At 28.1% G+C, this 15,366-nt stretch overlaps 3 protein-coding genes and 1 pseudogene across 3 annotated transcripts; 2 read left to right on the top strand and 2 right to left on the bottom strand.

The window, feature by feature from the left end:
* Nucleotides 1–1,684: 1,684 nt before the first annotated feature.
* LOC133815730 (uncharacterized) lies at nucleotides 1,685–3,004 on the bottom strand (annotated as a pseudogene).
* Nucleotides 3,005–3,582: 578 nt separating this feature from the next.
* Nucleotides 3,583–4,671, top strand: LOC133815729 (uncharacterized). The gene is made up of 2 exons (XM_062248537.1): nucleotides 3,583–3,873; nucleotides 4,051–4,671. Exons 1-2 carry the CDS (start codon nucleotides 3,583–3,585, stop codon nucleotides 4,669–4,671), a joined length of 912 nt encoding a protein of 303 aa, XP_062104521.1.
* A 5,162-nt stretch (nucleotides 4,672–9,833) lies between these two features.
* On the bottom strand, nucleotides 9,834–11,921 carry LOC133815728 (protein ALP1-like). The gene has a single exon (XM_062248536.1). The coding sequence runs from the start codon at nucleotides 11,157–11,159 to the stop codon at nucleotides 9,834–9,836; it is 1,326 nt and encodes a 441-aa protein (XP_062104520.1). The 5' UTR covers nucleotides 11,160–11,921.
* Nucleotides 11,818–13,123, top strand: LOC133819935 (uncharacterized). Its single transcript, XM_062253321.1, has 2 exons — nucleotides 11,818–12,315; nucleotides 12,398–13,123. The coding sequence occupies exons 1-2, from the start codon at nucleotides 11,956–11,958 to the stop codon at nucleotides 13,121–13,123; spliced, it is 1,086 nt and encodes a 361-aa protein (XP_062109305.1). The 5' UTR covers nucleotides 11,818–11,955.
* Nucleotides 13,124–15,366: the final 2,243 nt, after the last annotated feature.

Genomic DNA, 15,366 nt, shown 5'->3' with positions numbered 1-15,366 from the left:
CCAAATTTTTCCTCTAAAAACTCATATAAACAATGACCAAAAACAATAAAAAGATGAAGAGAATAGAGTGGTCTTGAAAGTGTAGAATTTGTGTAGTGTAACCTCTCCTAAAATAATCACGCTCAAATGGTCTTGAAAATTCCCTATTTATAGTCAAAATGAGAGTATTAAAATAATCAATTTAAATTGATTAAATTAATTAAATTAATAATAATATGGCAAATAATGGTAAACTATAGGGTGTAATGATAATTTTATGGTAAAATATATAGAAAAGTTTAGGTAAAAAATTGATATTTTTGGACAAAGGGGACAAGGGGATAATGTGCAATTTATGAGCTTAAGAAGGGGCTGTGTTGGAGGCTTGGGTCGTTGGGCCTTGGCGCGTTGGCTGAAGGGCTTCAGGAGGCATTTGGGCGTGGGCTTAGGAGGCTAGTTGAGAGGAGCTTCGTGGGCCTGGGGAGCTTCGGGCCTGGCTAGATTGGAGGCACAGAATGCAGCAGACGCTAGCTTGGGAAAGTGTTGAATGTGGGGGGTAGGCCCGTGGTGGGCCTTGGTTGCTGAAGAGGTGGTGTTTACAGTATTACCATATTTTCTTTTCTTTTCTTGTTTTTTATTTTTTTTTTAAACACAAACATACAACAAATTTCCTAACAAAATAAATATAAAATAAATCATAATAAAATATTTTCACTATAAAATAAATCAAGTTAATTTTTTAAAATTATTAATTATAACTTAATTTATATTTAACATTTAAGTTTAATAATACAATATTTTTTACCACAATAATCTTTTTCACTTTTTTTAAAAAAAATTATTTTTACAAAATTATTGATAGATTAGGTCACACATTAAAGATATATTACAGTGTCAGATTTCTGCATGAGAGAGGGAGTTTTGTTGAAGAAGCTGTTTGTCATTTACTACTGATTTGGTTTGAAAAAAAGTGAGTCTAGAAGCTAGCTTTGATAGGATTAGTACATTAAGTCTTTAAACTAAAAATAGAGTTGAATATATCAAATAAGGAATGATCCGGGCACTTAAAATATACACTCACATAATAATATGCCAATTTAGGTACTCACATGCTAATATGCCAATTTAGGTAATATGTCATTGGTATAATATTTAGGTACATATTTTATATGCACATATTATTACTCATTAATTAAATATTGTTTGCTTTGGTGTGGGAGTTGAAGACACATTGTAAAGGGTGCCAAGCCAAATGATATGATTAGGTTAGGTTTTTGCAGTCAAAATTGGGCGACTAAGAGCATCTCCAACCTTGACACCTTATTTGGTGTCACACCAACATCAAATTTGGTGTCAAAAACTATTTTCACTCCAATCACAACACTAAAAACTACAAAAAAAAAAATATTCTTTATTATTATATTATTTTTTTAAATAAATTGAATATTATTTTTATTATTATATTAATTTATCAAAAGCATCACAATTATTATATCTAATTAATATTTTAAATAAAACTACTCATTAATCACATGACAATAATACTATATAAATAATTAAAACTCGATAAATTAAAAAATCATATTGCATGTTGTAACATAAAGATTGCATCACTAGAGAAAAAATATTACATTCATAGAAAAAAAAAATATTACAATACATTAGATTAAATTAAACCTAAAAGACCCACTTGAAAATATATATTTTAATTTTGTGAGTTACCATATTCGTCCCACAAGTGCTCAATTAATGCATTTCGAAGCTCAATGTGAGCTTTCTTATCCTTGATTTTTCTATGTCCAGTAAGAAATTCTTGAAACCGAGCATTATCATCTTCTTCTATCTGAACTTCTGGACTTGGCACTTCGACTCGCTCTTCAATTGATGCATTAATATCACGTTCATCTTCAATTATCATATTATGCATAATAATACATGAAGTCATTATATCATGTAATACTTTTTTATTCCAAAGACGTGCCGGTCCAGCAATAATTGCAAATCTAGACTGCAGTACTCCAAATGCACGTTCCACATCTTTTCTACATGCTTCTTGTTTCATTGCAAATAATTTCTTTTTTGGATGACGTGGATCATGAATACTTTGAACAAGAGTAGACCATTTTGGATATATACCATCAGCTACATAATAACCCATATTATACTCTTTTCCTTTAATAACATAATTAGCAGGTGGAGCAATACCTTCAGCAAGATTAGCAAAAAGATGGGATGCCTCCAGCACATTAATGTCATTATTAGATCCCGGTAAACCAAAATATGCATGCCATATCCAGAGATCATAGTCAGCTACAGCTTCAAAAATAATAGTTGGGGACCCACTACGACCGGCATATTGTCCTCCCCAAGCAATTGGGCAATTTTTCCATTTCCAATGCATACAATCTAAACTTCCCAACATTCCTGGAAAACCTCGACGTTCACCAATCTGGAGTAGTCTTGCAACATCATTAGCGTTAGGTGATCGGAGATAGCGGGCTCCAAACACCTCGATAACAGCACGACAAAATCGCTTCAAGCTTTCTATAGTTGTAGATTCTCCTATTTTGATGTATTCATCGGTAGCATCTGCTGGTACACCATACGCCAACATTCGAAATACAGCTGTTACTTTTTGCAAACCTGATAACCCGAGTTTACCCATTCCATCCCTTCACTGGATGAAGTAATTGTCATGTCTTTGTATAGCATCCAAAATATGAAGGAATAAAGGACGACCCATTCGAAATCTTCGCCGAAACATCAAATCGGTAAATCGAGGATTCTCTGCAAAATAGTCGTTGAAGAGATTGCGATCAGCACTTTCCCGGTCACGGTTGATAACTATATGACCAGGAATCGAGCCTCGACGTGAGCCTTTGTTTTTTTGGTGTTGAGCAACGCAAAAATTATTGTTAGCAGTAATTTGACCTACTACTTGCATTTCTATATCATCATAATAGTCATCATCTGAAGAAGATGATGATAAATAAGATGAACTACCAGGATAAGAATTCATATTTTATCAAAGTTAAACTGTATATATATTTTTCGATGTACCCTATATCATGTGTGATATTCATGTTTTATAGTGTAAATCTCCTTATCTTCTGAGTCCAAAATCAGAAGATAAGAAATCTCACGGATTAATCTTGGCCGCTGAAATAATTTGACCACAATCTCAACCGCTGCATTGTGTTGTCAAATCACATCTTATCTTCTGAGTCCAAAATCAGAAGATAAGAAAACTCACGGATTAATCTTGGCCGCTGAAATAATTTGACCACAATCTCAACCGCTGCATTGTGTTGTCAAATCACATCTTATCTTCTGAGTCCAAAATCAGAAGATAAGAAATCTCACGGGTTAATCTTGGCCGCTGGAATAATTTGACCACAATCTCAACCGCTGCATTGTGTTGTCAAATCACATCTTATCTTCTGAATCCAAAATAAGAAGATAAGAAATCAAATCTTATGTAGCTTTTTCATCCCTATATAATCCCACACTACTCATTCAAACGGATTACCTCTTCCACACTACTCATTCAAACTGATCACATCTCTTCAACATATTTTCAAAACAACTACATTTTCTTCCAAAATGTCTTCCAGTCGCACTGCTTCATACTCACTTGAAGAAGATATGCACTTGTGTCATGTATATATTGACATTTTTCAAGATCCAATCATAGGAAGAAACCAATCAGGTAATAGTTTTTGGGCAAGAGTTGAATCAGAGTACCACAAGAATGAGAAATTTAGTAATCAACCTCGACCAAGAAGATCTTTGCAAACTCGAATGACTACCATTATTGGTGCAGTTGCAAAATTAAGGGGATTCATCAACCAAATCCAAAATAAAAATCCAAGTGGTGCTTCACAAGAAGATATTGTAAGTGTTTGTTATAATTTACTTATTGTTACTAAATTGTTTTTAAATTTTATTGACACTATTATTTTATTTATGTTTTAATAGTTAAATTAAACGAAGATGTTATTAGCCCAAGAAAAAAAATATAGCAGAGGCTTCAAATTTGATCATGTGTGGCCCATCCTCAAACACATTCAGAAATTTACAAGTGATGACAACATCAATGGACCAAGTAGATTCCAACAAGATGGTCCTAATTTTACTTCGTCAAAATCATCATCTCACAATTTTGATTCTCCGACGTCAGCATCCACCGGTATGAGTTCATTTGATCTTAATATAAATAATGAGGAAATCATTACTAATTCAACTGAAAGACCTATTGGTGTGAAAAAAGCAAAGGCAAAACAATTAGGTGATGATCAATTTAACAAACTAATGGAACAAAGTAAAAAACTCGTTCAAGTTATTGAAAAGAGTAACACAGATAGAAATGAACGTTATAAAAGAAAAATTGAAGATAAAATTTTATTCACGGATTTGGATTCTATATCCGATCCAGAGTTTCGCCAGTACATTCAAAGCGAAAGAAGAAGAATTTACAGAGAAAGAGCACGAACATCCGAAGTTGGAGAACAAGGAGAAGGATCTCAATATCAGAGATCACAATATCGAGCATCTCAATATCAAGGACAAAGTGCTCAAGATGAAGGGCAACGATCTCAAGATCAAGGTGAAAGATCTAAAAATAACTCACAAGATTATAGTCAATATTTTGACTATCTTGGCGGAACAGGGAATAATTTTCCACATTATTGAATTGTTGTCTTTGTATCTCATAAGGTTCATTTCTATGTTATTGCTTTCCGTTTGATTTTGGCGTGTTTAATTTTAATTTTCCAATGTATGTTTAAGTTTGTAACGTTTTTATTGTGTAATATTGATTATGATTTAAGTTTATAATGTTTTATTGTATAATTTTGAGTATGTTTCGTATGCATTACTATGATTAATATTAAAAAAAATTGTAATGTGATTGTGAATGTTGAGAATGTGTACTATTAATTATAATGATAATGTGATATTTAATGTGTTCAATTTTAATTTTTTTAATGTATTTTTAAATTTGTAATGTTTCTATTGTGTAATATTAAAAAAATACAAATATTTAATAATGTTTTATTTAAATTATAATTAAAAAATATAATTTGTAGTATATACAATTTAATTTCTACATAATAAACTAATGAAAGAAAGAAAAAAAAAAAAAAAAGTATGCCGTGTGCTACAGTACACGGCATATATGCTGTGTACTGTAGCCAAGACATTAAATTTGATATATGTATGCTGCTTCATTGGAGTGCCTACAACTGCATATATGCAATTTTAGGGACACGTTGGAGAAGCCCCAAGGCCATCTTGCCTTTTGTTTTTACCATTGCTATAATATCCCACTATATTCGGTATTTGGTGAGGTATTCTAACTTGATAATATAATAATAAGATAAATAAAGCTGGGTTGGGTTGGATTTAATTTTATGCATTTTTAGCACAATATTTATTATTTTGCAGTACAAGACCAACTGAAGCTGCCCTAATATAATGCAATTGATGACTACTCTATTCTTACACACTTTCACGTTGGGGCTCTTCTCTCTCTTATATTTTATCTCTGTGGATTTTTTTAATAATATTACGTGGATACTAATTAACTTCTGCAATTATTTTTATTATAAATGAATGATTCGTTCTCACCCGTTTCTAATTAATGCAAACACTCTGACATTGGCCCCTACTAGCACAAGTAATGGTTATATATAGGGAACCGTGGCAACAAGTATATTTTAATAAGTGGGTCTCATGGCAAACCAGTATATTTTAATAAAATTTATTATTATTATTATTATTGTTCTTGGATACAAACAACAAAACACATGGATGTGTTTAACTTAAAAGTCAATTCTTGTGTGAGTGCAGTTGTGTGTAAAAAGCTTTAAAGTGTACTTTATTAGTAAATAAAAACTGACTTACGATCACATCTGATGAGACTAAACCAAAATTGGTTTTGGAATACAAACATTACTAGAAGACAAACATTTGAAAAGAAATTAAAGTAATAATAATGATAATGAATTATCTAACTGCGTTTGGTGCTTTGAGCCTGGTCAGTATTATTAGAACTCAGTTTTTGACCAATTAAAAACACTCTTTTATTAGGCCATATGCAATCAGACGGGATTACGGCAATATATGCTGTGAAGAGCACAAATTCATCTCCAACCACTCCAAAAATTCTTCCATTTACCCATTGATGAACAGTGCCACGGCATATATCCCGTGCACTGTTCACACAGCATTTTAAAATTTTTTTTTTATTAAGATAAATATATCTTATATACATATATATTTATATATATATAAACATATGATTATTATGTGGGTTTATATTTTATGTTGGATTTTTTAATTATAAATACACATATAATTTAATTTTTTAAATAAAATTTCAAATATTTTATGTGGGTTTATAAATACACATAGTATTGGAAAATTAGTTTTATTTAATTAATATTTTAAGAGTGTGTTATGTTTTAGGGTTAATTAAATATATTTTATTGTAGTAGTGTAATATTTAAATAGGAAAATGTAATGTGTTATTATAATTGTCAAGTTTTAATATTTATGAAATAAGTTTCATGTAATTAAAAATGATATTTTTACTTAATTGATTAGTTAAATAATAAAATAAAATAAAAGAATATTCTATTTTATTAAAAAATAATATAATAATAAATAATATATAAGCAAAAGGTATCCCAAATGGTCCATTTATATCTTATGTTTATGGTATTTTTTTTTCCTTATTTATCCTTACAAACCTTGTTAAAATTTAGAGCTTCTGCTGGGTTCTTTAGTTTCTGCCATACCATTGTCACTAAAAATGTTATTGGCAATTTTATTAGAATAAATAATCCATCACCATTATGAATATCAGTAAACTTTTTATCCAAAATACTTTGAATTGTATCACATTCGTGTACTGATTAGTTTTTTCGATGCTTGGTTATGTAGAACTTGTTTCATCCGTCATGCTATCACATGTACAAGAACCGCGCAAAAGTCCCCAAGAGGTGGCTAGAAGTTTAACCGGTTCACTTGTAATAGTGATATTGGATTTATTTCCATGGTATTTTATTCAATTAATAAACTAGTAAGAGTGGATGAGGAGCTCAAATAAATTATTCTTTATAATACATAATCTTCTAATGGATGACTAAAATTATATATTTTTATTTAAATAATAGTATTTTTTTTATATGTTTGAAGATATAAATATGTTATTATTTTTTATAAATTTTTGTATATATATATATGTATTATTTTATTTCTTTAAATGAAAAAAATATTTAAAAAATATAATATATAAATGATGTAAAAAAAAAATAAAGATATATGGTATAGTGTAAAAGTTTGAGGTAAATTATAAAAATATATGTTTTGGTGATATATTTTGGAATACACTTTTTATAATATTTAACTAAAATTCATAAAAATATTTTATATCAGTTTTTTTATACATATATTTATAATAGTTATACACAAATTTTAAATAATATATATTTACATTTATATAATATTTATATATCTTTTATATAATATTTTAATATTATTATTTTTTTATAAGCTTTTTTTATTTATTTAGTATATATTAATTATTTATTTTTTCAAATAATAAAATATATTTAAAAATATAATATTTATAGAAAAATATATAGAGAAGATGATGCATAGCATAATGTAAAATTTAGAAGTAAAATAAAATTTTTTTGATGATGTATTTTAAAAAATAGAGTACAACACCCATTGGTTTTGATATTTGCAGGCAATTCAAGCATACGAGGAGAACAGAAAATATCAAAAGGAAGCTATTTGGTCATACTTTTCTGATCAAGTTGATGGTAGAATTCTTTTTCTTATAACATCTAAGAGCACTCACATTGGGTGAGTTATATTACCAAAATATATAAAAAATAGCTAAAACTAACAAAAATGGGTATACATTGGATGATGTATTTTACAAATATTTTTACATAAAGCTACAGTACCAAGCTATATTTAATATATACTATTCATCCTTTAACCGAATATTATAATATTAAAATATATTAGGATATTATTGATAGTTATAAAAAATATTTGAAATGAATAAAAAATGTTTGAAAATATAATATTTAAATGATATAGAGAAAAAAATAGAGAATCTGATGTATAGTAAAATATAAAACTTATAGATAAAATAGAAAAATATGTGTTTTTGGGAGGTATTTTAAAAGTTGAAGTATAGCATCGGATGGGAGTGCTCTAACAACTAATTTGAAATTCACAAACTTTCTGATTGTTCAACATTTCTGGGGGGCTGTATCGATAGGTAATCTATTGTTGTTCTGTACATAATTATGCACCAGTGAAAGATTTTATTTTCTATGGTTTAAATGCACAACTTAAAATTTCTAAGGATTAATTTAAAATTTATCATATTTTTCACAAATTTCTTAAAGAAATAAGAGATAAGAGATGAATAAATTAAAAAAAACTCTTATGCACCATTTTTTTTAAATAAAAATATTTCTAATGATTTGTGTGTTCCCATGAAAGACTTAATTTAAACATATACAAATAGATATAATATACAAATAGATTTGTATATTTAAACATAACACAAGCATCGCTTCCAATTTCTACTATTACTAGTATGAGTGAAACAATTACTAGTATTTGATCTTACTACTATTAGTAGATTAAAGTCAATCCATTGGTTTATTTAACTAAGATTTTTCATTTTATATTATTCACTTACAAAATGTATTATTTGTCTTCGGAAAATTAGTTATGAATTGGGGCATTGTGTTATTTTATTTGTAGATTTTTTTTAAGAGTTTATAAATTTTTAGATTATATTTGGTCTCATTACTTGTTTGGAGACTGTATTTTGATAAATTATTTTTTGAACTATACATTTTATAAAATTATATAAAATAGAACCCTAAATTCGATTTTGATTAATATTTTCTTAACTAAAATCATAAATAATTTACTAAATTAATAATTTAAAATAAAAATAAAATCATTATGTTTTAATGTTGTATTGTTATATTTATTTATTTATTTCATCAAAATTAAATTTAATATTCTATTTTAATTATTTTATAAAACATAACATTTAGAAAATAATTTGAAACACAATATCCAAAGTAACGAGATAAAAGACCGTCCAAAAATATATAAATAATTTTTTTAATAATATTACGTGGATATTAATGCAAACATTCTGACATTGCGTATTTCAATATGGCCATCAAATCACCGAATAAACATACCTCGATTTTATGATAGTTAATAAATGAGACAGGGTACGAAAGGGAGTTGTGTGGACCCAAATCTATTTTCTAAAAATGTCCTCTTTCACTTTATTTATTTATTTACTTTTTACTTTTTACTCTGCAACTTATACTATAATTGATTTTGATAAGACTACCTATTCAATTTTTTATTATTTTTTTTGATTGGTCTGACTTTTTTGTTCTTTGACCTCTTTAAAAGTGTCATTAGGCCATCTCCAACCCATTACCCTATTATGGTGTTGCACCAACACCAAAACTAAAGAATCTTAACACCATATTTTTTTTCTATTCCAATCACAACACCAAAAATTACACCAAAAAATATATTATTTATTATTATATTATTTTTTAATAAAAATATAATATTCTTTTTATTATTTTATTATTTTATCATTTATTTATTTAATTAATCAATTAAGTAAAAATGTCATTATTAATTACATGAAACTTATTTCATAAATATTAAAACTTGAAAATTATAATAACACATTACATTTTCCTATTTAAATATTACACTACTAAAATAAAATATATTCAATTAACCCTAAAACATAACACACTCTTGAAATATTAATTAAATTAAACTAATTTTCCGATACTATATTCGTCCCACAAGTGTTCAATTAATGCATTTCGAAGTGCAATGTGAGCATCCTTATCTTTGATTTTTCTATGTCGAGCTAGAAATTCTTGAAATCGAGCATCGTCATTACCCACCATCTCAACTTCTGGATCTGGCACTTCGAACCGTTCTTCAATGGGTGCATTAAAGTCACGTTCATCTTCTATTATCATATTATGCATAATAATACATGAAGTCATTATATCATGTAATATCCTCTTATTCCATAGACGCGATGGTCCTGCCACAATGGCAAATCTTGATTGTAATACTCCAAACGCACGTTCTACATCTTTTCTACATGCTTCTTGTTTTCGAGCAAAAAATTGTTTCTTCGGGTCACGTGGCTCACGAATGGTTTGAACGATAGTAGACCATTTTGGATATATACCGTCAGCTAAATAATAACCCATATTATACTCTTTCCCTTTAATGACATAATTAGCGGGTGGAGAAACACCCGCAGCAAGATCAGCAAAAAGATGGGACGCCTCCAACACGTTAATATCATTGTTAGATCCAGGTAGACCAAAATATGCATGCCATATCCAAAGATCATAGTCAGCTACAGCTTCAAGAATAATAGTCGGAGATCCACTACGACCAGCGTATTGTCCTCCCCAAGCCGTAGGACAATTTTTCCATTTCCAATGCATACAATCTAAACTACCCAACATTCCTGGAAAACCTCGACTTTCACCAATGTGTAGTAGCCTTGCAACATCATCAGCGTTAGGTGATCGGAGATAGCGGGCTCCAAAGACCTCGACAACAGCACGACAAAATCGTTTCAAACTTTCCAAAGCAGTAGATTCTCCTATTTTGATGTACTCGTCGGTAGCATCTGCCGGTACACCATATGCCAACATTCGAAATACGGCTGTTACTTTTTGTAGACCCGATAACCCAAGCTTACCGAGTCCATCTCTTCGTTGGACGAAGTAATTGTCATGCCTTTGTACAACATCATAAATATGAAGGAATAAAGCACGACCCATTCGGAATCTTCGGCGAAACATCGAGGCAGAAAATCGAGGGTTCTCTGCAAAATAGTCGTTGAAGAGATTGCGATCAGCATTTTCTCGGTCACGGTTGACTACTATATGACCAGGAATTGAGCCCCTGTGTGACCCTTCGTTATTTTGATGTTGAGCGATGCAAAAATTGTTGTTAGCAGTAATTTGACATACCACTTGTTTTTCTAGATCATCATAATAATCATCATCATCTGAAGAAGAAGAAGACGATGCCAAATAAGATGAACTACCATAATGAGAATTCATCTTTAGTCGTATGTGTAGTTGGTCTACATTAAGCCAATGTTTTATAGTGTAGATATTCACTATCTTCAGATTTCAAATTATTTTGTCTTAAGAAAAGATACTCATAACATTGTATTGTCACATCGTATTTTGTCTTCAGATTTCAAATTATTTTGTCTTAAGAAAAGATACCCGTAGCATTGTATTGTCACATCATATTTTGTCTTCAGATTTCAAATTATTTTGTCTTAAGAAAAGATACCCGTAGCATTGTATTGTCACATCATATTTTGTCTTCAGAAAAGATACCCGTAGCATTGTATTGTCACATCGTATTTTGTCTTCAGATTTCAAATTATTTTGTCTTAAGAAAAGATACCCGTAGCATTGTATTGTCACATCATATTTTGTCTTCAGAAAAGATACCCGTAGCATTGTATTGTCACATCATATTTTGTCTTCAGAAAAGATATCCGTAGCATTGTATTGTCACATCGTATTTTGTCTTCAGATTTCAAATTATTTTGTCTTAAGAAAAGATACCCGTAGCATTGTATTGTCACATCATATTTTGTCTTCAGATTTCAAATTATTTTGTCTTAAGAAAAGATACCCGTAGCATTGTATTGTCACATCATATTTTGTCTTCAGATTTCAAATTATTTTGTCTTAAGAAAAGATACCCGTAGCATTGTATTGTCACATCATATTTTGTCTTCAGAAAAGATACCCGTAGCATTGTATTGTCACATCGTATTTTGTCTTCAGATTTCAAATTATTTTGTCTTAAGAAATCTACCTTCAACATCCCTATATAATGACATATTTTTCACATAAGATGACCACACCTCTTCAACATAGTTCTAAACCAACTTCTTTCTCTTTCAAAATGACTTCAATTCGAACTTCTTCATACTCAATTGAAGAAGATGTGCACTTGTGTCATGTGTATCTTGACATTTCTCAAAATCCAATCATAGGAATTAACCAATCCAGAGATCAGATGTGGGCAAGAGTTGAATTAGCATATCACTCTGGGCAGTTTAGTAGTCAACCTCGACCGAGAAGATCTTTGCAAACTCGAATGACGACCATTCTTGCGGCAATTTCAAAATTGAGGGGATGCGTCAACCAAATTGAAAATAAAAATCCAAGTGGTGCTTCTCAAGAAGATATTGTGAGTATATATTGTTATAGTTTATTTTTAGTTAGTAACTTATTTTTAATTTTATTGACAATATTTATTTATTATTCAATAGTTAAATCAAGCGAAGATGCTATTAGCACAAGATCCAAAGTACATAAGAGGGTTCAAATTTGCTCATGTGTGGTCTATTCTTAAAGATTGTGAGAAATTTACAAATGACAACACCAATTCACCAGCTAGATTCCAACAACAACGTCGTAGTTTCAATTCCCCCCAATCTTGTTCTTCTGGCTTCGAATCACCGACATCAGCACCCACCGGTATGAGTTCATTTGATCTTAATATGAATGAGGAGGAAGTTCCTATTAATTTATCTAAAAGACCTATCGGTGTGAAAAAAGCAAAAGGAAAACAAAAAAGTGATGAACAATTTAAGAAATTAATGGAACAAAGTCAAAAACTTGTTAACGTTATAGAAAAGGGTAACTTTGAAAGAAATGAACTTCTGAGACAAAAGGTTGATGTGGCTAGAATGAGAGAAGAGAATAAAATTTTATTTATGGATATGAATTCTATATCCGATCCAGAGTTTCGCCAATTTATTCAAAGCGAAAGGAGAAAAATTTATAGATCAAGAGCACAAACATCCGAACATGGAGAACAAGGAGAAGGATCTCAATATCAGGGATCTCAATATCGAGCATCTCAGTTCCAAAGATCTCAATATGAAGAAGAACACAGAGAAGGAGCTGAAGATGAACATCAACGATCTCAAAATCCTTCACAAGATTATAGTCAATATTATGACTATCTTGGCGGAACTGGGAATAATTTTTAAAATTATTAGAAGTATGTCTTAGTTTGTCTTGTGTTCTATATATATATATTTATATTGTTTTCCATTTTATGTTTGGTGTATTTGATTTTAATATTAGAATGTAAGTTTGAAATATTTTAATTATCTTTTGTATATTTAATCAATTTCAATGTTAATTTTATTTTCTTATAGTGTAGAGTAAGAATTTTCACACAAATTAAAATAAATTATATAAAAAATTAATTATGAAATATTTGAAATTTTATTTAAAAAATTAAATTATATGTGTATTTATAATTTAAAAAACCCAACATAAAATATAAACCCAAATAATACTCACATGTTTATATATATAAATATATATATATGATATAAATATGTTTATTTTAATAAAAAAATATATATATATATATATACCGTGTGAACAGTGCACGGCATATATGCCGTGTCACTGTTCATCAACTGGTAAATGCATGTACATTTGGAGTTGGGTTGGAGAGAGATTTTTACTCTCCACGGCATATATTGCCGTAATGGAGTGGGATTGGAGATGGCCTTAGAAAAGAAAAAAAAGAATAAGTTTTGATGTGATTTATCATCTATACAAATGCGATGAATGGTTAATTAAGAAAAAATGGGAAAATTATTTATTTTGTTAAAAAATATTTTTTAATCTAATATTATTATTATTTTTTGAGAAAACATTTATTTTTTTCTATTTTCAATGTGAATTAAATGTTAATAATATATTTTGTTATAATTTAAACTTTTATTCTCTATTATATATTTTTTTATCTTAATCAAGTGACCAATTTTATTAATAAACAAATGAGTCTCTTATATTATTATTATTATTATTATTTAAGGAGAATTATAATTCATTTTTTACATATATAATGATGTTATATTATAATTATATTAGATATTTCATTATTTTTTTCATAAAAAATTAAATAATTTATAGTTCTAAAAATATTATTCAAAATAATTAATTACACCCATATAAAAAAACAAACATCCACCCAACTAATTGTTTAAATTCTATCTTCAGCAATATAAATTATTCAAAATTTATTTAAACATTTTATTTTTAACTTTTCCTCAAATTTTAGAGGATTTTTCTTAAAAATATATATATAATTATTTATCCCAAGGCTTCTAATAAAACTCTTACTTTATGGCAAAATAATAAAATATTCCAAAAGAATTATGCATGTGTTATTGGTACTAGAATAAGTATCATTAACCACTGATAATATTGTATTTAAATTAAGAATAAAATAAAAATAAAGAATATATTAAAATTTGACATTCCTAATTTGTACAAGACCCAATAAATAAACAATTCAACTTAAAGTACCTTAATATTAGATTATTTGGCCTTAACTCCAAGACATTTTCTTGTTTATTAAATATGCTTTGTCAACCAATTATAAATAAAAATCAATTAATTAATGTCATAAACTTTATTCTTGATTTTAATAATATAATGTATTTATCATTTAGTGTTTTTCTATTTAATTTAATTCCTCAGAGTTTAAAAGTTTGGTGGTTTATAAGTAGTGATAAAAACATATTAATAAATTATACCATTTGTATAATAATTGCTCTAAAATACAACAAACTATATATTTTAATAAATTAAAACCAAAATGATTTAATCATTTGTGTAAATGTTTTCCTGTCATTATAATATATTGAGCTAAACAAAATTAGTAGAAACTCAAAATGGTCTTCCATAAAAACACTACAATTTGAAGAAAAAAAGTTTAAAAATAATGAAAATAACAAGATAAATTACAATCATATATCAATTTAATACACCAATTTTTTTATTAGATTTGACTCCATGAGAATTTTAAATATATATATATGTCAATCAAGTGTTTTGACAATAGTATTATTTTGTAAAATTAAAATAAAATAAATTCTGTATTTTATTTTCTAAATGGACAAACTATAACTAAGAGTAAATTATAAAAAAATATTAAGAGATTTTCCAAAATTACTTTTTTAACGTTTTTAAATGTTTTTTACGTAAACTTTTTTTTAAAAGAAAAAAACTTTTTTATTTATTCCAAATATTTACTAAATATATATGAAAAATGCTTTAAAAAGAGCCTATCAGTGAAGCTCTTTTGTATCCTCAACACGTGAATAATTTTTTGTATAATTTTTTTATGATTGTGTGTATTTTAATTATTTAGAATATACTGTAAGTTTTTAGAAAATTCTAAATAATTTATACTGTCAAAAAATAATTT

Source organism: Humulus lupulus, chromosome 2 (assembly GCF_963169125.1).
Source record: "Humulus lupulus chromosome 2, drHumLupu1.1, whole genome shotgun sequence".
NCBI classification, from domain to species: Eukaryota; Viridiplantae; Streptophyta; class Magnoliopsida; order Rosales; family Cannabaceae; genus Humulus; species Humulus lupulus.
Note: the sequence above shows the minus strand (reverse complement) of the source record. Positions and strands in the feature narration are given on the sequence as shown.